At 38.4% G+C, this 24,185-nt stretch overlaps 2 protein-coding genes and 1 long non-coding RNA gene across 6 annotated transcripts in view; 2 read left to right on the top strand and 1 right to left on the bottom strand.

The window, feature by feature from the left end:
• The first annotated feature begins 247 nt into the window (after positions 1 to 247).
• Positions 248 to 2,567, top strand: LOC139939952 (oxytocin receptor-like). The gene is made up of 2 exons (XM_071936121.1): positions 248 to 1,354; positions 2,338 to 2,567. Exons 1-2 carry the CDS (start codon positions 292 to 294, stop codon positions 2,559 to 2,561), a joined length of 1,287 nt encoding a protein of 428 aa, XP_071792222.1. The 5' UTR covers positions 248 to 291; the 3' UTR covers positions 2,562 to 2,567.
• Positions 2,568 to 2,759: 192 nt separating this feature from the next.
• The window catches only part of LOC139939875 (neuropeptide S receptor-like), an 89,197-nt gene continuing 67,771 nt past the window's right edge, over positions 2,760 to 24,185 (bottom strand). For all 4 annotated transcript variants that reach the window (XM_071936033.1, XM_071936029.1, XM_071936030.1 and 1 more), the window contains 4 exons: positions 22,006 to 22,159; positions 21,033 to 21,134; positions 12,417 to 12,609; positions 2,760 to 10,046 (listed from right to left, as the gene is read on the bottom strand). In XM_071936033.1, coding sequence (XP_071792134.1) covers positions 9,818 to 10,046; positions 12,417 to 12,609; positions 21,033 to 21,134; positions 22,006 to 22,159 — 678 coding nt within the window. In that variant the 3' untranslated portion in view covers positions 2,760 to 9,817. The remainder of the gene's footprint in view (positions 10,047 to 12,416; positions 12,610 to 21,032; positions 21,135 to 22,005; positions 22,160 to 24,185) is intronic.
• LOC139939876 (uncharacterized) overlaps positions 23,708 to 24,185 on the top strand; it is a 29,915-nt gene continuing 29,437 nt past the window's right edge. The window contains exon 1 of the long non-coding RNA XR_011786357.1: positions 23,708 to 24,000. This is a non-coding gene — a long non-coding RNA (uncharacterized lncRNA). The remainder of the gene's footprint in view (positions 24,001 to 24,185) is intronic.

Raw genomic sequence — 24,185 nt, forward strand, 5'->3', positions numbered from 1 at the left:
CTTTCCTTTGAATTCCCCTTCTGCAGTCATTTCCCGAGTTAAGTCGAATTTATACAACAATTAACAGGACTTTTTATAAAAAACAAAACTGTTTTGCCTTGTCTTTTCTTTGCAGACATTCTTTGTTGGACAGAGAGAAACCATCGTTTACACTTCAGGTGAAATAACCCACACTGCTTTATTGTCGCGTGACTGATGTGCAAAGCAATGGCTTCTTAGTAAAAACAACTGCCGCAAACAAAACAAGTTGAACACCCTTTTCGTCTTTATTTTGAGAATTTTGTAGGGAAGATGACGCCCTCGCAGGTTTTGACAACTCGAGTACCAGTCGTGGGAACCGATACAATGGAAAGTAATATATCACAAGAGGGCAATGCGACGTATGGACTTATGACAACGTCAACACCATACGTTCCGACCAGAGACGAACAACTCGCAATAGTGGAGGTCCTAATCACAGCTTCTATATTCGTACTGGCAATCTTTGGTAATACCATTGTTATTGCAGTTCTCTGGCGTAGACGCAAGAGCCTGTCGCGTATGCACTATTTTATCATACACCTTTGCATAGCGGATCTGACTGTAGCTTTCTTATACACCTTGCCGCAGATGCTATGGGATATTACGTACAAGTTCTACGCCCCGGATGTTGTCTGCAGGCTTGTCAAGTATTTTCAACTGTTCCCTGTCTATCTATCCACGTATATCCTGGTGATGACTGCAATAGACAGGTACCTTGCCATTTGCCATCCTCTAATGGGTTTGCGACGTAACCAAACGTTTCGCATGCGCGTTATGGTGCTCATAGCATGGGGAATAGCTGTGGTTTGCAGTTTGCCCCAGTTGGCTCTTTTCAAACTGAAAAATCGCACCCCGAACTCACATCAAGAGTGGATGGATTGCCGAGGTAACTTTCAAAACTCCGCAGGGGTGAAGGCTTACATCACCTTCTTCACCATGGCTATCTACGTCATACCCAGCCTGATTCTGGCCGCCATGTACGGTATGATCTGCCTCACCGTCTGGAAGAACATGGGCAAGAATTACAAGTCGTCTGACACCAAGACACCGCAGCAACCAGCACCGCAGAAAGAGAATAACAACTGGGAGGACGACGAGACGGACAAACTGAATCCAGACCATGTTGAGATGCAACAACCAACGGTCACCAAGAAGGAGTCCAGCCAGAAAACGCAGGTCCAATACCGACGTCACGGGGCGGCCGGTAAGGTGTCACGTGCGAAGATCAAGACGGTCAAGATGACGCTGACTATAGTAACCGTCTATGTGGTCACGTGGGCTCCATTTTTCGTTGCGCAAATGTTGTCAGTATGGACAACAGTTTCATTTGACTGTAAGTAATTTATGCGTTTCCTTTTCTATAGATGAATTGCAAATGACCTCATTGGTCACCATCTTAGATGGCACGTGTATGCGTGCAAGGATATCATTGGTTGAGAGTTGTGCGCAGTGTCTACACACGTGGTCACTGTTCCCTTGTTTGTCATCAAATATGGCGGTCGATGGCGCTATGTGCATTTCATCTATTGTAAAAAGGGGGGGTGACCACATTAATTTACCCTAACAAACAATGGTTTGATCATTAGCCACTTGATGAAAATCGGTGGTAAGATGGTAAAAAATCAAACCTACCTTAATGGACTGTATACGTCTTAGTAACGTGCCAGACACATTGCGCATGACGTTAGACTTGTCTACGAAGTGCATGAACGGGTTTGAAGCTTGTAGTGATTCAACGTTATTCGAAACGTTGTACCAGGCGTTATCTTGCGAATGTAATTCACCCTCTTCCATTTTTTGTTTTACCGAAATTAATTGCGCTCTAAGTAAAAATAGTGTCTAAATTATCTCGCCACACCATTAACTGCTGTTTACAATGGTGTGACGTCATGGACTGAGACCTGACGTGTATAGTTTGGACTTTTATATATCTTTAAACTCTCAAACGAGAAGTGAGAATACAATGAAGCAGGAAAACCCAGATGTGGGAGGAAAACCGTGAAAGTTTTTCGAGGGAAAACCCACGCAGTCAAGTAGGGATTGATAACCCGATAGGGCCCCTGGTAGGATTCAGACCAGGCTCCCAGAGGTATGACCACTCCACAACATAGTTCCAGTCCACGATATCCAAATGTATGTTTACTTTTTAAATGACATAATCAAGCAGGGACTGAGAACCACCAAGTGCCCCTGGTAGGATTCAGACCGGGCTCCCATAGGTTAAGACACCACAAACATGGTTCCAGTCCGCGATATCCAAATGTATGTTTACTTTTAAATGACATAACTGTTTTTTTTTTCATTTTTGTGTGACAGCTTTGTTCTTTGCCATTGCGCTTCTGCTGACCAGTCTGACGAGCTGCATCAACCCCTGGATTTACTTCGCATTCTCCAGCAACGCCGGGCGAGATATCAAACAGACCTTTGGCTGTTTGAAAGTTTCACGGCAAGATAATGGTCTTGCATCCGATAAGACTCACCACGACGAAACGTCGAGTCGCTTCGTGTCTACAACTGGCACTGCTTCCGCTCACATGTAGACCAGAGACAACGATTATACTAGTTTTATGTACACGGTTGTTCCAGCAAGATTTGCTTTGGATTCCGGATGGAATGCAATGCCGGCAAGGCAAGACCCCCCCCCCCCCGGTTCGAAAATGATCATAGCAACAGCTGCCATGTCTGCTCACTGTCGGCTTAATTTGGTTTTAGTTTGGCTTGGATTTATTGAAGTCATTCTTGTAAAAGAACTCATGAGTTTAGAACTCAACATGAATTTCTCTATTTACAGCCGCTACTGTTTTTATGGATTTATTTATCAAACCTTTGTATTACAATTACCTCTGTTTGGTCATCATTATTTTTACCTTATTTTTATCTCTGTAAAGTCACCTGTTTATTGAAAACAACTGAAACATAGTGTGGTTGTCCGATTGGTTTTTGAAAACGAGTGTTTCTTCATTTATTTTATATTATTTTGTTTACTAATGTTTTGTTTCTGTTTTGGAAAGTATCAACGGAGAGGTCTGAGTTTACGATATTAACAATATGTTAAAGGCAGTGGACACTATTGGTAATTGTCCAGACTAGCCTTCACAGATTGTATATCTCAACATATGCATAAACTAACTAACCTGTGAAAACTTGAGATCAATCGGTCATCGAAGTTGCGAGATAATAATAAAAGAAAAAAAAAACACCTTTGTCACACAAAGTTGTTTGCGTTTAGATGGATAATTTCGAGACCTCAAGTTCTAAATCGGAGGTCTCGAAATCAAATTCGTGGAAAATTACTTCTTTCTCGAAAACTATGGCACTTCAGAGGGAGCCGTTTCTCACAATGTTTTATACCATCAACCTCTCCCCATTACTCGTCACAAAGAAAGGTTTTATGGTAGTAATTATTTTGAGTAATTACCAATAGTGTCTACTGCCTTTAAGAGGACGGCCTTGAAGTAGTATTATCACTGTATTTAAGGCAGTGGAAAAAAACCCAGAATATTGATATACACAGGAAAGAAAACATCAGTGACATCATTAAACTTTCGCGTAAGATTTTGATAAAAGAAGAAAATAATAATACTCGTGCTTATACATGTGATGTTATTAATTATAATTATATTTATATAGGGACATATCTGTCAAGCTTATTATACAATTGAACAATATTGACCAAGCAACCATCAGCATTAATGTGTGAGGTTTATACTCTTGTATTTCTTGAGTAGAGGTAACTTTAGTTTGAAATGATTATAGGGGATTCGTTGTGGCTTTTGATAAACAAGAAAGAGAGGGCGCTATAGCTTCCATCTCCAGATCAAATGAGCAACAAATACATATTTGAAATGCTTTGTTTAATTTACTATCGATATTCGTAATAGCTACTAATTGAATGCAATGGGTTTTAGAGTGAGTGATTGTACAATTTCACATGAGGCGTAATCTGGAACAGTTTTGCTGAAACATTATAGCAACTCGTCCATTGGAACTTAGTTTTTGTAATTTTAAAATTATTTTTCGAAACTTTCTTCGAGTTGATTTTGACAATTCAATAATATTTTTCAAACTTATTCTTTGATGCACAGCCATATTTTACCACCAGTATGTCTCTTCAAAGACGTTTATAAGTTCGATTTTTCCTTTTCGAATGCGTAAGCTAACATCAAGAATTACACGCAGGCCATGGCCATTGCCCCTGGTCTTGGTGCCCTTCAAAAATCTCGCATTGACTTTAAGATTTTCCAATGGAAGTGCCCTTTGCAAAGTGAAAATGGCTTTGCCCTTTCAACATGTTCAAAGATGAAAATCCAAGCCTGTTATATGATAAAGGAGTGTACGCTCAGAACTGGTGCTAATCATCAACAGAAAACATTAAATACACCTTCCATCCTTGATAATATCTGGTTGAAGTCGTTTTGGTAAAAACTTGCATTGCAGGGGGGGAAAACCAAATAAGCAAATTCTATTTTTTTTTTCACGAACACATCAAAACTAGATATAATGGGTCACTTATAAATGTTTGAAAATCCACTGCAATTACAGTTGATTTTACGTAGCAGTTTGAGATGAAAAAGATGTTTGCACTCTTAAAAGAAAACCGTACAGTCACGATGTTATTGATCATTACTTTTTTATTTGAATGTCAAAATCTGTATACTGGATGTGTTAATAAATGGTTCATAATGTCAATAGAAATTCCATGCATATAATCGCTGTCCAGACCTTTGCAAATGAAGGGCTGAAGGGAATTACAAAAATGTATAACAGAGAATTTAGGATAGAATCCCGGTTATTGCTTACAACATGTTCTTCTTGGTCATTCGTTTCTCACGGATTTACGAGATTGAATAGTACGTTTAAATAGCGTAATATCAGAACGGTTACCTATGAGTGAACATAACCTGATGTGTTTGGTATATGTTAGATTATGTTCCGTCCAAACGTCGTTTGAGGGCGTGCTTCAAAGGCCGAAAATTAGCTGCGGAGTATGGCTTTTCTGCTTATTAATAAAACTGTCATGCGTTTTCGATCTTTCTGGAGTTCTATATTGGTTTATAATCAAACATTTTGCAAAGCCTTCTCAATACCAACATAATTTACATACCAGGCAAACATAATTTTGTTATACGACTTGAACACCAAATTTTACCGAAATGTACCACCATCGATACCATGGCAATATGTTGTGGTTGAGCACCATGATGGTATGCATGGGTATAAAGGAGACACCTTTCGCGTGTTTTCGTGTGATGAAATGAATTGAATTGAAAACGGTACAAATAAATCAATCCTCCAATAACAAATTGAGACATTATCAAACGTGGGATTCAATCCCTTTAAGTAAAAAAAAAAAGGGGTGGGGTGTGCCACCAGGTCTCTGAGATGTTTTTGTTTCTCTTTCGAGTGGCAGAAATTTACACTCATGTACTTATAACACAAAATGTAATATCCTATGTCAAATACAGACCTCCCTGTTCTTTGTGTAGCAGGCTTATGGTAAAGCCTCTTATTTTTCAACACAAACCATCTCACTACTACAAAAAGAGAGGGGGGGGGGATGTCGCTGAGGTGTTTTTTATTGTCAGTGTTGACAAATAATGGGCTGATATAAATTTATGATGGCGCATAATTCTGGGCATGCGCACATTATCGATAGCGACGGATTTTGCTTGGCGAGTCTGCTGCCACCTGCGGTCATGTTGGTTTAGGTATAGTTGTCTTATAGTTTGTGTATTCGTAAAGGACACCAACTTCATTACTTGATGTTCGCTATTTGTGTAATTCAACTGTGGTTTGAAAAAAAAAATCTTATACTAATTAAATCTTTAAAAAAATATCACCATGGGACTTCCTTAATGTCCCCACAAGAGGGCGTTGATTAACACGAATGTGTATGTTGGTAATGATGGATGGTTGAGCATGCGTTTCAGCTACTCATTAACCTAAACTGCAGAGAGGAGATGATTGAAGGAAAATGGGGAATTAAAGGAAAAGTTGAATGTTTGTTGAGGGAATTGTTGAATGGAAGTCAAAGAGACATGAGAGAGAAAACATAATCAGACGTGATCAAAACGAGTGAGAGAGAATGGTTTGCATAAGTAGCTTATTAATTTTGTAAAATGTAAATCTTAAAAACAAGTAAATATATAGAGGAAAAACTTTATAAACAAAATGGTTTCGAAATTATAAAATCTGTGTTGATCGTTTTGCTTGAACACATCTATGGTTAGTTGCGGGTCTTCAAAGGTAGGTAACACTGTATTATTTGGATGTTTGTACATACCTAGGCCCTTTTCGAAACGACGGCTTCGGCTTTGGATTCGGCTCAGGCCAGCTTGGCCCCGCCGGTTATTGTGACAATTTGCACGTGCTTTGCGTTTACGCGCTCAGGGCTTCAGACGAGAGAACGGAGCCTCAAGCCGAATCCACAGCCGAAGCCATGGTTCCGAAAAGGGCCCTAGACTTAGAGGATTTGGAATGGTGCCAACATGGGCGTAATGATTGCCAATGTTGTGCACAGGAGACAATAAAATAAGTTGAGCCAAACATTCAGCTGCTGAAAGATTTCAAGAATGTTAGATTGAATTAAAGTCGAGGGGACAAGCAAAAATTGCAAACTGATTTCGTGCTGCATTGATCTAATAATCTGGGATAAGTTTCTGATCAGATGTTGCGCTCAGTGGATGTGATGAAATGAGGATTGAGTAATAATAACACGTAACACAAGTTAACTAATGTATTATGTATGTAGCCATTTACTTTAATATGTAAATTTATGGTAGCTTTGTTACAGGTGTATTCCGAAAATCTATTAAAACTAACTGAACTGAAGTTAGTTAACCACTTTTACTTGTATATTATTATAATATCATATAATTAATTTACACAACATATATATTGGATAGTTTGGCCTTCGTTGATAAGGCTTTTATAAATAGTTATATATGATTACTCAATATACATAATTCATTTACAAACGATGCTACTATATCTAACCCTTTATTACGACCGAGCTTTTGTGGGAATAATATGTGGACTAGGAGGGTACATAGTACGCCCTCTATTTCTTCACAAGTCTCGACCGATTTGCATTAAACTTGCCACAAATTATACATGACGGCGTCAATCCACAAGAGTTCAATTTTATAGCATTTGTTGTTGTAGTTGTTGTAGTTTTGTTGATCCGTTTTGGGTCAACAAATCGTATTTATTCCCCACCCGTACTCTTTATCAAAATGCTATTGATATTTACAAACCTGTTTATTTTGACGTAATTAATCAAAGTGGTATTATGCACATTTAATACTTGGGTCGCGGCTGTGGGTGCTATATCAAAAGTGTAACCCATTTTTGGGGAAACGAATATTTTCAGTTTTCAATTTCCCGTGGCTTAGTGTTGCATGTCTGACGATTCCATGTTATTTCTTTACCTAACATGTTAGAAAACATCATGTTAATTATATGCCATCGAGAAAACAAATTGTTTACACTTTGATTCAATAAGTACAAGGTGACCGTGAGAAAAAAAGAAAAGAAAAAAAAGTCATGTTGTTGTGGATGGTGATCAGATGCAGCTTTAAAGGAAGTATACGATAAGAATTGACTGTTGCCCCAGTCCTGATTGGCTTTTTAAAGTAGTTTTTGTTTATCATTATTTTTGTATGCTTATTATTTTAAGTTCAACTTGCCAAAAAGATCCACGTATGTTTCCTCGTAAAATCCATATATCTTCTACTTTATATGACTAAATTCAGTATTAAGTTTTAGTCATAATCAGGGTACACCTTTAAAAAACACATCGCTGTGAAGTTTCAACTTCAGTTTCAAGTTCAGTTTATAAGGTACTCCATAACGCAAATTTGTTAAATTTTTCTCCATTTTAAAGTGGGTAAATTATGTTCTGAATTAATCAGAGTTTCTTTTCCCTTCTTATAGTTGAAGAGTTTTTTTGTATACGCTTAATATGCTGTAATGTCACGGCATTCATTTTCGTGCATTAAGCACCGGAAGGTTAGCATACCTTTTGGTGTGTTTAAAATTAGCAGCTCTATGAAATGGAAATCGTACAGGGAAGCACATAACTTATAATTCAAGTCCCAAAAGTGGTAGTCTTTGAGCAGAACGTTGCTGCCTATTATGGTATGCCTCGCCTGTTCATAATGAAAATGATGACCACAACTTTCGATAAATTAATGTTCATAGTAAGTTTATAATTATACTCCTTCATAGATAAGTTGTACTGTTAACTTTTATATCCGCAGTATTATTAAAAATAGGCATAATAACCTGACATTAATCACGTCATGATATGAAGATTAGAGTATTGTAAAACATTGGTATAGTTATAACATGGTGAATTAGATTAAAGTGATACGGTTGGCGTATTAGTTAAATTAAAACGTGTTTTACCTCTCAAATTATTATGTTATTGTTTCAAAGACTTGTAGAACCATTCAACATTGTACACTAAAACTATCATACAGTCAAACATCTCGTCAAAGTTTATTGGAACATTTAGTTTTGGAAATGAAAAGAACACAAACTTTAATGCGAGTAATATGAGTAACGACAACAATTTTACAAATAGAAAGAGAAAAGAAAACAAGAAATGAACTGATCGGATGAGTGTATGAAAATAAGTCTGTATTATGACATTTTGAAACGGTCTAAATAAGCACTGAATGGGAGTGAAAATTACAGTACACATCAAGCTATTCAACATATTTTGTGTGCTGTATTTTATATAATCAATGTTTTCTCAAAAATCTACTTGTCAATATTAATACTTTGTACTTTGTTCACGAAAACAAAACAAAAACAAGATCATTGTTTGAAATCACAATAAAAAAATTATACAATATTGTATCACAATTAAAAATGACAGTTTTTCTTGCTTCACTAAAATACAGTGTCGAATACATTTGACCAAATTTAAAATAAAGTTTCCAATAAATGGACACGTTTTTTTTTGTTCAATTAATTTACACTTTTAGTACTTGCCGAATGCGTAAAGAAGCGCATGACATTTCCACGTTTGTCATTTTTTAGGGTGGGAATCCTTTCCCTTCCTGTTTTCACGAATAAACCTTTACCGAATACCGGTATGGTTTTTAAAGTTTGTTTTGTATGAATTTACGGCTTTTCGGTTATTTTCATTATTTTAGTCTGTTCTTGCAAGTTTGCATTTTCAAGAATGGTAAAACGGATTTTTTCAAGCTAACCACGTGAGGGCAGCAGAGGTTCTTTCCGGGCAAGATCATCTGTCATATCAAACCACCAAGAGTGCAGCAGTCAGACGTAATGTTTAACATGGTAGAACAATACCGTGTGAGGGCGCAAATCGGTATGTGCCAAGATATTAAACTAGCCTGAACATACGTCACGGCTCGTGATTACCGCCATCCATAATCACAATTCACCTACATTCATAGGCAGACGACCGTGTGCAGCTTCAAAATTTCATTTCGGACAAACCCAAACTATCGTTTGACAGCTTACGTCACTGCTAGTTTATCCAATGTAATCGTTATGTCCAATGAAATTACTGATTTTGAAAAAAAAAGCACCTGTCTTTTTGCCTCGCGGATAAAAACATGTGAATAGTGTTAAACTGCCTTAGGTCGCAACGTTCACCGTTGAGGCCGTTTTACTTTCTATATAAGCCCAATGGCGTTAGGTTGCCAGGACAAAACATGGTGGTAAGAGGTATTGGTCTCACGGCCCATGCGCTAGTCATACATAAGCCAAGTGGCGTCAGACTGCCACGACAGGTATTGCTCCTTGTGCTAGCTGGTATTTACATAGCACTATTGGACAGATCCCTGGAGTGATCACTGTTGCTCGTCCTTCCCGGTGTGTACACGTACAATGGTCGAGTGTGTCCTCGGTGTGTGCCACTAGCGCCCTCAGACATGTCCGTCAGGTTAGTGTCTGTCCGCAGTGTAGTAGAGCGTCCGTACCTGGAGGGCCGCCATGATTTACAGCAACGCAACTTCGTCGCCATCCAGTTGATCACGCTGAATCGTCTAGTTTTTGTGTTAAGTAGAAATAGTAGTTTTCAGATCACTCTGAGAGAGATAAATACACAAAGACCAGCACATAAAGAGAACATGACTAACATAAATGGTTACTACTAACGTAAATGGTTACTATCAACATAAAGGGTTACAATGAAACATAAATGGTTACTAGCAAACTTAAGTGGCTGTGATCTAAAATCAGAGGTTACTTATGACATAAGTAGTAACTAGTAACAACGATGGTTACTATACTACTAACATAAATGGTTACTACTAACATAAATGGTTACTAGCAAACAAAAATGGTTACTGTCAAGCATAAATGGCTACTATCAAACAAAAGTTACTACTGTCTAAAATCAGAGGTTACTTATAAAATCAGTGGTTACAAGTAACAAAAATGGTTACTATACTACTAACATAAATGGTTACTACCAACATAATTGGTTACTACCAACGTAAGTGGTTACTATCAACATAAATTATTACTACAAAACATAAGTGTTTACTATCCATTAAAAATGGTTACTGTCAAGCGTATATGGTTACTATCAAACATAAAATGCTACTATCTAAAATCAGAGGTTACTTATAAAATCAGTGGTTACTAGTAACACAAATGGTAACTCCTATGAGTGGTTACAACCTAGGTTAATGGTTGTGGTTTACCACTGACATAAATGGTTACCACTACACCACTAACATGAGTGGTTTAACATAAGTGACTACCACTCGAACGCAGAATAGCAACGGGTGATATATCTGAAGAAAGCTTTAATAGGGCCACAACAACAAAACACAAAACAATTTTAACTCTTTAAGTATTAAAGAGAAGTTTAAACACTGTAGGGGAAAAAAATGGTTAGTACGAACATCAAAGTAAAACAAAGCACACCAATAAATATGAAGTTGTACAATAGAATATTCAAGAGCAAGAAAAGGCAAACAAAGATCAGCAATAAACATGTAGGAGACTTTAGAATGGGGTGGCAAGTGGTAGCAGACATGATCAAGCAGAAGTAAACAAACACCCCAAAACAAAAACAGAGTGCAAGTCTGCTGCCACCTAGTGTTCCAAAAGTCTCCCAACAACAGATGATCTATCTGAAGGAAGGGTACCAACAACACAAAGCTATGGGAACATAAAACAATTTTAACTCTTTAAGTATTAAAGAGTAGTTCCATTGTATATACTGTGGACAAACTTAGGTTAGAACGAACATTAAAGATAAATACATCACAGCAAATAAATACAACATTTTCCAATAGTAATAGTCAAAAGCAAAGAAACGGATTTACGCAAACAAAGATCAGCATTTTCTACACATACACACACCCACTACGAGACCTAAGAACGGGGTGACTGGTTAGTAGCAGATCTGATCAAGCGGAAAGAAACAAACATTACAAAAACAAAACATATTGCAAATCTGCTGCCACCTAGTGTCCTAAAAGTCTCCCATTAAAAACGAAGCAGTTACAAATAAAGATAGCAATCAAACGAAATATCCAAGGCTATTATAAAACAATCATTCGTACAAAATAACAGGATTGTCTGCAACCGTGCAGACGGGCGTAGCTTTTCATGTTCAAATAAAAGTGTAATGACATTTCACTCGGGGAATCTACTCGGAAATCTGCCTGCCTCTGTTTTTAACTAGGTTGGCCAAAGTCCTTGTTTCAAGACGCTCCAGCTGTGTAGTCACGAGAACCTATTCGCGCACTAATAAACGGCTATCACCCAACGAACCATTCTCAACTGGAGGGCACTTGCATTCTGGTAACCGCTATCAGAACACGGTTTGCGTGACTACACAACTGGAACACCTTGGGACCAAGACTAGGTAGACCCTAGTCTACCTTTCAGGTAATACCCGAGCAGAACAGTTACATCAAGAAAAACACACTGGCAAATAATAAAACCACATTGTAATCTCAACTCATCATCTAGCAAACAAGTAAATAACAAAAGATATGCCACACACTTTTCACTTGGTTAACATAATATTAATAATGACGAGGCTACCTCATGACCTACAATCCCGGCCATATCTCGTTGGGCCCCCTGCCCCCTTTCAATGTTGGTTCTCTCTTTGTTGCAGGGTCTTCTTCTGCGGTCCAATCAATATTGAGCGGGGACAGGGGAGAGAATGGTTGCTGTCAAGGGAAGTGAATAGGGGTTGCCCAAGCATTTTGGCCGGGATTGTAGGTATCATTAAAGTTTCAAGAGTCACAGGGATAATAAAACAAAAATTATGCAAATATGGATAGACATTAATTTTCGAGACTTAAAGTGTAATGAAACAAAGCACAATTTTTGTTCTAATGTTATAAAACAAAAGAACATTTAAATTCCCTACATGTTGTATACCGTACCTTAGTTCTTGACAGATATTAGTGCTAAACATTCCATAGATGAAAGGATTGATAGCACTGTTGAGAAAAGGTAAGTTCTGAATGAAGGCTGACGCACGGAATGCAGTGTTAAGGTTTGCTTCATCGATAAAGATCACTCCAAAGGCATCCAGTGTGTAGAAGACTGAGAAGGGACACCAACACACGATAAAAGCTGCAGAAGGACAACAGAATTTCAGGCATTAACGATTATTTTTGTTTAAAGGCAGTGGACACTATTTTTTGTTGACACCTTCTTTATAATAAGAATAATAATAACCTTACTTATAATAGGGTTTAATGCGTAACGCAGTAAACCGATTTAACACCAGGAAATATGCATAATTATAGTCAGGTTGCACAGTCGGGGCTATAAGCGATTGGGATTGTCAGGGCGCATTCAGACGTGGTTCCATTGTTCTTTTCAACCAACCAAAGCAATGCATTTGGGGAAAGGGTGCTTGTCTTTCTGGGAACCGTCATTGAATATTCTGCCACCGAGGAGTTAAGATAGATTGTATAGTTTCGCAAAATTCGGTACCTTCTTGGCAACTCGCTGGAAGTGGGAACCGCATTGAAGAAATCCAAGTGATACCTGATGAGGAGGGCGAAGATGGGCGGCTACAGAGAGTGGTGAAGCCGATGGCTTACTAGCCGGGCAAATCGGGTGAGTCGCTACATTTTCAGACCTAATGCTGGGGCAAGTACAGCCCCAACAGTAACGCTAGTAGGTAACACGAGTACAGCCCCAACAGTAACGCTAGTAGGTAACACGAGTACCGTGAATACGGAAAGGTTTCAAACATCTAGTATGTATAAAGGGCCAATAATTGCGAACATCCCACAGATTAATAGTCAGGATATTTCATGGCCTTTACACGTAACTCGGGGTATAACGGACCAACATTCTCAAAGCATGAGTACAGGTACACAAGGACAAGAAAGGGCGGACAATCATAATTTTTCTGGCAGCTTGCTGTTTAATATGAAAGTTAGTCAGAGATTGTGTCAGTCAGGCCAATCAGGAATAAGTAAGCCTAGTAGTTTAGTGTACAACTTGGCAAACTCTAGTCAATATTCAGGGTATTCCATACATAACAGGGATGGGGCATTGAGTAGGTTAGGAGGGACATCATCTTCAATAGAACTGGGTGGTGCCCAACTTTCAAATGCAGGGTGCAAAATAAGTACAGTAGGGAGCAGTTGCATGTGGGGGTCCATTGATTGCACAGCGGGCTCTTGAAGCATACCGATGGCGGATAACATGCAGCATATGAATTAACCATCAACTCCCTTTAATCCATTGATATCGGTTTGTAGCGAATTGGGCGAGGGCCTACCGCTAACCTTAAAATTTTTAAGATTATTCATAGCGAGTTTGTGGATTTTGCTGTGATCTTACAAAGAAGAGTGACCCTATAGTAGTACAAATAGCCTACCGCTAACCTTAAAATTTTTAAGATTATTCATAGCGAGTTTGTGGATTTCGCTGTGATCTTATAAAGCAGAGTGACTCTATATTAGTACAAATAGCGGTCAAGACACAATAATTCTTGCTGGCTGTAAACGAAGGGGGTTTTATAATATGGAAAGATAATAAACACAGGCGTCCAATTACTTCTATACATTACATGGACCTCTGCATTTTTAGATTATGTAGCAGTGTATTTGCGAGCTCATCTCCATAGAACACATAGAATTATTGAAATAGTGTCAGATCGTACGCACAGAGAGCAGCAGCTCGTCCAATAAGGGGGGATGGCGCACTTTTAGAATGAGGCAGCAATTAACACCAGTTAGATCATGGGCATAATTGACGATGAATTATGGGCATTGCACGTCACAGCACCATGTGTTAATCAAGCTCTAGAACAAAGTGTACATAAAGAATAGAAGGGCAATACCAAGTTTCATTATGACCTTTCGGAATGATTGATCATTATTAGGCACTAAATGGCCAGCTTCCATAAATCAAGGGGTAGCCTATTGCATAATATTAAAATTAAAGACCTTTGCATCTTCTTCCATTTGTACATACGTATCTGGTATTTCATATGTTTAATGAATAGGGTGGTATAGATGGCCTTAGCTTTCGATCCAAACCGGACCTAGTTCAGAGGCATAAAACAAGTACAAACAAATACATATCCATTCATAGAAAAAGAGAGGGGAAATGGATTAAAGGAAGAAAGAAGCGGGAAAGAAAGAAGCGGGAAAATAACAGCCAATCAAAGTTTCTATTTCAGAAACAATTGGTGGCTATGAACCAATACGAGTAGAGTGGCGAGGACAAAGGAGGTTTCATATGAAAGGATGGATTACTGGACCATAAAAGTGGTAAATGCATCGTTCGTTAACAATGCAGGGAAACATGAAAGGGTAGAATTAGAGAACAAGTTGCATCATGATGCAATTAACAATGGTCAATTAATAGAGAAAAGCAAGATCAAAAGTACGATGGTATTAAAAAAAAAAAAAAAAAAGGTATGAGGGACCTGTGAAAAAAAAGGGGGGTTACTTACATGAGATAGTTATAGTAACAAATATATAGGAACAACTTTAAAAAATTAATTTATACTTGAGTTACAGAATATAAACAAATTTATAGTTCTCAAGCAGAAGTGAAGTGGGGGTAACGGAAATTTATTTAACACCAGTGTTTATGTTTAGTCCAAAGGACTTGACTGTCTTGAGTTGGTGAATCCAGTGTGATTCTCTATGCTTGCAGTTATATTTCATATGTTCATAAATTGCACAAATGGGAGGATCCCAAGGGTAGTTTCATTGTTTCTAAGATGAAAGAGGATTGTAGACGCTTGGACCCTCGGCAAGATTCAAGATGTTCCATTACATTTCCAGTGCTGAGCAGTCTGGTTAGTTTTTACCGCCAGTCTGCAAAATATTGAATTATTCGGTTGGGTCCTGAGGCGAATTAGAATAAATCTGCTTTATACTTGTTAAGTATAAAGAGTTACACGGTTCAATGGTTTGGCGGGAACATTGAATAGGACTGGGTGCGGTACCCAGGGTAAGGCTTATCTGGCTATGCTATCAATAAACACATTAAAGCTTTGTTAATTTAGTCTTTTTTTAGTCGTTATATAGTTTAAGTATCATCGGTAACAGTAGCAGCCACCATAGCTTAGCAGGGAGGTCAGTACTAGCTTGAACCTGAAAGCGTTGATTTGCATAGATCAGGTGTACGTTTCCAATATCGGTTGGTTTTTCGTATCTGGCGGTCAACACAGCACTGATGTTCCATGGCAATGACACGTTGTGTCGTAAAAATGTCGGTACAAAATGTAACGAACAATGGAGGCGGGCTAAACCGTAAAGCTTACGTATTTGAACAACAAAGGCGCATGATTAAAAATTATCAGTTGATCCGGTTATTCAAGTTACAGGGTGTAATTATTGTCAGTGAAGACGAAAATATGGTCGTTACAAAAAGTAACAAACATTATAATGTGGGACTAAACGTACAGAGTATGTACATGAGATGAGAAGACGCATGATTAAAAATGATCGAGTGATCCGGTTATTCAAGTTACAGGGTGTAATTATTGGCAGTGAAGATAACAATTCGTAAAGTGGTTACAAAAAGTAACCCATTATAATGTTGGATTAAAATGTAACAGAGCATACACATGAAATGACAAGATGCATGATTAAAAATAGGTTCAATTACAGGGTGTAATTTTTACAGTGAAGACAAAAATGTTCGATGCAAACGTAGAAGAGGGTGAAGATGAAAAGAGAAGATGAATGATTAAAAAGGAATCAGTTGCTCCGGTTGCAGCATAGCTTGCAGACATCTTCATCCGGTTGCAGCATAGCTTGCAGACATACCATATTTGACTTATATGACCTTTATTAAAGTAGCATAGTTAATGTTTAAAGTATAATCAGCATATGAAGCTCTGCTGTTAAAAGCAGCATTCTTGGTTGCCATTTTCGGTTATTCTGAGGGTGAGTGAGTTTACAACTCACGATGGCAAATTCCCGGGCGTTGCGTATTGGTGATATTTCCTTTAATCAGGAAGGGAATTTGCAAGTAGTTCTAAGATATTCAAAAACGGATCAAGTGGGTAAAGTTCAATCATTTCTATTGACAGGAATGCCAATACTTCACCGTTTGTACATTGAGGGGGGACCCTATGTCAGCCAGACAAGTTAATCACATCTTAAAGTAGGGATTAAGGCCTTCAGGTAAACCCCACACCCTTTTCATTTCATAGTTGCAGGATATGTTTGGGGTTCGGGAGGAACAAATCAAAAGTATGGGGAGATGGAAGTCTGGAGCACTTGAATCCTACATTAGGCCAGACTTAATGTTTTCAATTGTCTAAAAGGGGGTAGCTTGAAGCAAGGTCATAAATAAGCAGTGTAGACAACCGCTTCTTTAATTAGCATATTGCCGTTTAAGATAAATAATCATTTACAAGATTGGTGAATGTTGAGTTGGTTGTTAACAAATTGTGTACAACATTTTCAACTACATACAAGACTTTGACAAGATAAAATATTGGTCAGAACAGATTACCCAGGCTGTTTTTCTTTGAATTTGTTTTTATACAGATGTTTATCGGGGACAGTATCATTCGCCACAGCAGCGGCACAGTGGTGGTACAGTGAAATGGAAAGGCCTGTCTGGGGCACGCCTGGACGGCTGGGACTAGGCTCAGGAGATACGGCAAAAGGTGAGGTCCCGACGGCAATAGTGTTACATCTAAGGACCAAAGATATCTTGAAGGAAAATTCGGGACAGATAACACATAGGGTAAAAGGGAGCCTAAAGATGTTCATCAATCCGATGCAAGAACGTGGGTACCAGGACAGTATCATTCGCCACAGCAGCGGCACGGTGGAGGTACAGTGACATGGAAAGGCGTGTCTGGGGCACGCCTGGACGGCTGGGACTAGGCTCAGGAGACTCCTGGCAAAAGGCGAGGTCCCGACGACAATAGTGTTACATATAAGGACCAAAGATATCGTGAAGGAAAATTCGGGACAGATAAGACATAGGGTAACAGGGAGCCTAAAGATGTTCATCAATCCGAAGCAAGAACGTGGATACCGGGACAGTATAATTTGCCACAGCAGCGACACAGTGGTGGTACAAGTGACATGGAAAGACGTGTCTGGGGCACGCCTGGACGGCTGGTACTAGGCTCAGGAGATACCTAGCAAAAGGCGAGGTCCCGACGACAATAGTGTTATATCTAAGGACCAAATATATCTTGAAGGAAAGTTCGGGACAGAGTAGACATAGGGTAAAGAGAGCCTAAAGGTAATTAGGAATATCCTACCCAACACACGGTTAATTTGGTCAGACATTTTGTTAAGGGTGAAGTATCAAGGTAAAGTTAAAGGAGGGCAGAAAAACGCTGCACTTGGGATTTAAATATGTATGCAAAGAAGATACTTCGGGAGATGCAAAACGCACCTGTTATAAAACACCCCCATCTCATTAACCCTTCCCGGAAGGTGCGTACTGGCAAGACATGATTCATTTGGTTCCATCAAAATTTATCAGACGGGTTGACACTCGGAGAAAGTTTTGTAAAAAAAAAAAAAAAAAAAAAAATTAAAAAAAAAAAAAAAAAAAAGGGGGGGGGTGTTTGGGCAAATTTTTATATCAAAATTTGCTTTGGCGGTAAGTTTAGGTTGTTCCTATAAACAAGAAGCTAATAGGCATTGTAGCCTGTGAGGAAGTGGTAAATTCATTTATGTGAATTGATATGGATAAATATGGTGGTAATAAAATGATGTGATTGTATATAAAGAAGTAGATTAATTTGGTACCTTCTTGGCAACTCGCTGGAAGTGGGAACCTCATTGACCCGGAGTTTTCTCCAGTCAATGAGTGCATTTATAATTATAATAATTGTAATTAGTCTGGTACCTTCTTTGGCAAATCGCCGAGAAGTGGGAACCTTTGCGGATTGGAAATTTACCGTTCGCAAAGTGAGGGATTGGGACCCTTTGCGAATTGGTCGCAAAGTGTATCATAATGGGAACTGGTATACTTCTTTATGAGTGTGGATATCACTGGATGGAATTAAATAAAGGGAAATCCCTTATATTATTATGAATGGGCGTTTTACCACCGAATTCAGAGTACGGAATAAATTAACTCTTGGCAGAGTTCACTACAACAACAAATCCTTGTGTCTGTGTATATTTATCAGGTGGTAATAGGGTTTAATGCGTAACGCAGTAAACCGATTTAACACCAGGAAATATGCATAATTATAGTCAGGTTGCACAGTCGGGGCTATAAGCGATTGGGATTGTCAGGGCGCATTCAGACGTGGTTCCATTGTTCTTTTCAACCAACCAAAGCAATGCATTTGGGGAAAGGGTGCTTGTCTTTCTGGGAACCGTCATTGAATATTCTGCCACCGAGGAGTTAAGATAGATTGTATAGTTTCGCAAAATTCCCTCCCTCCCTCCCTGGGGTTAATGGAAGGGTCAGGGTATTACGGAATACGTGGTACAGATTGATATGACTGATAATCTTACAACTTACACTTAAAGCGGTAAGTTTAGGTTGTTCCTATAAACAAGAAGCTAATAGGCATTGTAGCCTGTGAGGAAGTGGTAAATTCATTTATGTGAATTGATATGGATAAATATGGTGGTAATAAAATGATGTGATTGTATATAAAGAAGTAGATTAATTTGGTACCTTCTTGGCAACTCGCTGGAAGTGGGAACCTCATTGACCCGGAGTTTTCTCCAGTCAATGAGTGCATTTATAATTATAATAATTGTAATTAGTCTGGTACCTTCTTTGGCAAATCGCCGAGAAGTGGGAACCTTTGCGGATTGGAAATTTACCGTTCGCAAAGTGAGGGATTGGGACCCTTTGCGAATTGGTCGCAAAGTGTATCATAATGGGAACTGGTATACTTCTTTATGAGTGTGGATATCACTGGATGGAATTAAATAAAGGGAAATCCCTTATATTATTATGAATGGGCGTTTTACCACCGAATTCAGAGTACGGAATAAATTAACTCTTGGCAGAGTTCACTACAACAACAAATCCTTGTGTCTGTGTATATTTATCAGGTGGTAAAGCGCTTTTTACAAAAGCGATACAAAGCGCTAACGAAATACAATGGCAACAAAACACAAGATAAACTACATGCTTTACAGACAAAACAATGCAATTAACAATGATACAATCTAGAGTAACTTAGGATAGAGGTGGGTTTTTAATTGGGATTTGAAGGAACTCAGGGAATTGGCTAACAGATTGAGGGAGACGATTCCAGCATTTTGGCCCAGTTGCAGCAAAAGCTTTAGATCCTACATTGGTACGTGATCGTGGGGCATTCAATACAACAGCTAAAGTGGATCTTAAATTATACAGAGACTGGCGGGTGTGGAGAAGGTTGCCCAGATAAGTTGGAGCTTGGTTAGAGAGTGATTTATATGTGAGTACTGCGTTCTTATATTCAATCCGTTGCAAAACTGGTAGCCAATGCAGGGTCTGGATGAGAGGTGATGTATATGCGTGTATTTCGGTTTCTTGTAGATAAGACGGGCGGCTTGATTTTGAAGGAGCTGTAGCGAGTGCAAGTTCTTTGTTGATGTTCCATAGAGAAGGCTATTGCAATAGTCCAACCTTGAAAGAACTAGTGCTCGTGCTCGAATTGCTGCATGTGTACAACTAGCATCAAGGTACTTCCTTTTAAAGGCGGTGGACACTATTGGTAATAATTATTGTCAAAGAATAGCCTTCACAGTTGGTGTATCTCAACATATGCATAAAATAACAAAGCTGTGAAACTTTGAGCTCAATCGGTCGTCGAAGTTGCGAGATAATAATGAAAGAAAAAAACACCCTTGTCACACGAAGTTGTGTGCGTTTAGATGGTTGATTTCGAGACCTCAAGTTCTAAATCTGAGGTCTCGAAATCAAATTCGTGGAAAATTACTCCTTTCTCGAAAACTATGGCACTTCAGAGGGAGCCGTTTCTCACAATGTTTTATACCATCAACCTCTCCCCAATACTCGTCACCAGGAAAGGTTTTATGCTAATAATTATTTTGAGTAGTTACCAATAGTGTCCACTGCCTTTATTGTTCGACTACTGTCAACTTGAGGTACATAAGCGTGTTCACAATTTGCAACGCTCGTTTTCCCGTGAATGCAACTATTTTTTCTTGTCATATTGTGTTTTATTAAATTTTGTTCTTTGCTCTTAAAAGTGTAAGTTCAATGGAAATTGAGAGCACGTGGATACTAAAATATCAAATATCAAATAATGTGAATGTTGTGATCCCGACTGCAGCCGCGGCGCCTTTAGCCAACATTATGCACAATGTACCACCATTTTAATTTCATTATTGATTTCCTGGCTATGAATAGCAACTTCGACAAAGGTTGCTAGCCAGAACAGAAGAAAGTAAATCGAGTATGCGCATTCAACTTCATATAATAACTTGTTAATAATAGGAAATATCGGTCAAATAAAAGAAGAAGAAGAAAAAAAAAAGACCAGCCCTTTACAAAAAAAAAAGAATGAAAGTTGATGACATGACATGTCAATTGGATTAGGAAGATTGGATGGGGGGATGAATTACCAACGATGATTGAGACAGTCATCTTGAGCGTCTTGATCTTTGCCTTGGGTATCAAACCTCTTGAACTGGCTCTGTGTTTCATCGGTTCCTTCTCCTTAGATGCTATGTAAATAAATAAAAAAAGAGAAAATGAAGAAAAAAAATCATAACTTCAATTAAATTGTAGAACTACTAGCGCCAGTATGACCTATTAATCTGAACGATGATGATTGATTGTTATATCCCATGGGATAATTACATACGTTACATACAAAAGAGCAAGTAAACGCCCTTTTCAACAAGATCAAAATCACTATAAAGTAAGCAACACAATGGAACTATACTACAACATTACATTTGATGGAGATAAATTTCGTAAGAATTGGCAGAGAGTTACAATTTTTAACGGATACTTGGAGGTTGTTCCACATTTATGGTGCAATATGTACGTGAAACATAGATCTACTGTCCAAACATAGATCTACTGTCCAAACGCATGATTGTTTTCCGGAGCACAGAATAACGTTAAGATGGGATGAAATGATCGAACACTTGTAAAATACTGCTTTGTGTGATAAAGTCGATATTTCCCAATATGGAACTTTTTTAGTAAAGCCATCTCATTTTCATTTCATTCAAGACACTTATTTCCATTCCAACTGAGGATCATAATAACCACGAACAGTAAGAGTGGCATTCGACACGGCGACATAACCAGAAGCCAAAGTTTGTGGTGGTATGCCATGACAAACAAAAGCACAAATGGGCTAACCTAAACATTTGCATAATGAGAGTAGGTACGATATTTAACTGAGACAGAATGATACTCTGTGGGGTTGCAACTTATAACAATTCATAGGATTATAAGCGTACAGGGGTTCCATTAACAATAACACAGGGTGTTATTACATCGACAAATCACAATACGGTGAACAACCTACAATGTTGTTGTTCAAGGAGTTTTCTGAATTGTTATGATCTTATGAGCTCTTACCATTTTTGGCCGCTTTGCCTTTGACCTTTTCTGGTTTTTGCCCCATCATGTACTTGCTTCTTCTCCAGATGGAGATAACCATGAATATATAACACGTGCTGATAATGATCAAGGGGATGTAGAAGAAACCAGAAACCACATATAACGTGTACACCTAAGGAGAAACGAAAACAGATTACAAAATAAAAAAATTACCTACGAAACTAGTGGAACCGTAAAATTAATTAACTAAAATTAAATAGTTTGGTATTAACACAGAATGAGAATAGTCGGCGTGATAAGTGTCGACCTTGAACCAACTCAGAGTTGGAGGTATCTCAATAAGGGTCAAGGTACAGGGTTCTTCAACTTATTATTATATTCTCATAGTTGTTATTTATCAACGATACAAGGCATTACAAATATATTTTCAGATGAGCTAAGAGAAACACTGCACAGTTGGCCTAATTACTGTGGTCCGTAGACCTGCCTCCCAACATTAACTTTGGTTGTAAAAAAAAAGCAATACAACGAATAATACAATAGGCACATTATATCAATTTGTGTAAAAAGAGAAACAGGTTGAGTGAACTATAAATAATTACATCATCATGTACAAAATATACATAATAATATTTGGAAAGATTTAGCATAAGATGATTTATACAAAGGCATGTCAAATGAGGACATGTTCCATGGGAGAAATTGCTGACATGGACAGGCTCGGGTGCATTCAAATAATGGGGAAAAATTCCACAGACAGGTTTGTCAACAGTAGAGAACAGTTCATACTTCCTGCAAATGCGAATGCGATACTAAATGTTGACGTAACAGGGCTGTTTTCGCAGCGAATTTTGCACAGGGGTTCAGCACTAGTCAACTGATGCTAATCATTCGTTGCAAATTATTTTGTGGCGTCAAAATTCGTGTCGCATTCACAGGAAGAGGGCTTTAAAGACAGAGAACAAATCTTAGAATTATAATGTGTATTCAATTCATATTAACAATTATTTCCATATTGAAAAATGTATGTACAGATGGGAACAAATAAAGTTAATGGAACAAAGCTTATTTAAATACCTATAAAAGATATTTTTTAATTTAAGTCTGTATCCGAATTGGCGTCTACAACTGCGGCTACGGCTGTTGCTAAGGGTGTTTCTGAGGGTGCCCTACACTTCGACGCATGATGATGCGGATATCTAGCCGTAACCGTAGCTTTAGCTGTAGTCGCTAAATCGGACACGGTATAAGACACGATGAAACAGAGGCAAGAGGCATGAAGGCGTTGAGATCTATCATAGGTAACTGAACTACTACGTGGGAGACATTATTAAGTGTTGACACGTCAACGGGTTAAGAGTCTCTTGATATTTGAGTCCATTTTCATGCAACTCATGTCAAGGGACAAAAATATTGTTGGTTGATATATTTTTCTATAGGATAGTTCGGTTTTTAGACTTTGACCTTTTAGTGATGCTAGTGATGCTACTATACACACCAAAAGAAAAACAGTTGCCGACCTATTTCTATGCCTCGTTTAACCGTCACTAAAAACAGCTACTTCCGTTATCGGTAAATTCGTGAGTTCAACTTTGACCTTTCAGTGGCGGTGCCACACACCTACACACAAATTTGTGTCAGACCTATTTCCAAAGTCTCGTTTAATCGCCACTAATAACTGCTAAATAGCTACTTCGGTAAATTCGGGAGTTCTTTGACCCGCTGCTACACTCCAAATCAAAAGTGTTCTTTGACCTAATTCTTTCGTTTAATCGCCATACTAAAAATAATTATGAATAGCACGTATGCGATTGCTAAAATTCTCAGTATTTTTGCCAGATGTTGATGTCGATGAGCACTGAATGATGCGACGAACTCCAACTGAATAAACCTTCTGTTTAGCATGCGTGGGTCCGAAGCATTGTGAATTCTAAGTATTGTTCACTACTGAATCAAGTGGAGACAACATGTTGAAAACATTCTCTTCATATCAAATGAATATCGACCATCGTGGTGAGTTCAAAAAATCTACTTTTAGTTTTAACATGACGCCATTCAACAACATACTTCCCCATGGGAGGTATGCATTTAGAGCAAGGCCTACACTTTATTACAGTCGTCATTCGCGGTTACATCGCCGATGCATCCGTTCGTTCGAAAACATCTTTGTTTTTTAAGTGCTAAACAGAAATCCCAAG

The sequence above is a fragment of the Asterias amurensis genome, chromosome 7, assembly GCF_032118995.1.
Source record: "Asterias amurensis chromosome 7, ASM3211899v1".
Lineage (NCBI taxonomy): Eukaryota > Metazoa > Echinodermata > Asteroidea > Forcipulatida > Asteriidae > Asterias > Asterias amurensis.

What these genes read in the sequence shown, in the direction of transcription:
- LOC139939952 (XM_071936121.1), top strand. Translation starts at nt 292, where the DNA reads ATGACGCCCTCGCAGGTTTTGACAACTCGAGTACCAGTCGTGGGAACC. An exon ending in GACAACAGTTTCATTTGACT is followed by an intron (nt 1,355 to 2,337) that starts GTAAGTAATTTA and finishes TTTGTGTGACAG; the next exon opens with CTTTGTTCTTTGCCATTGCG.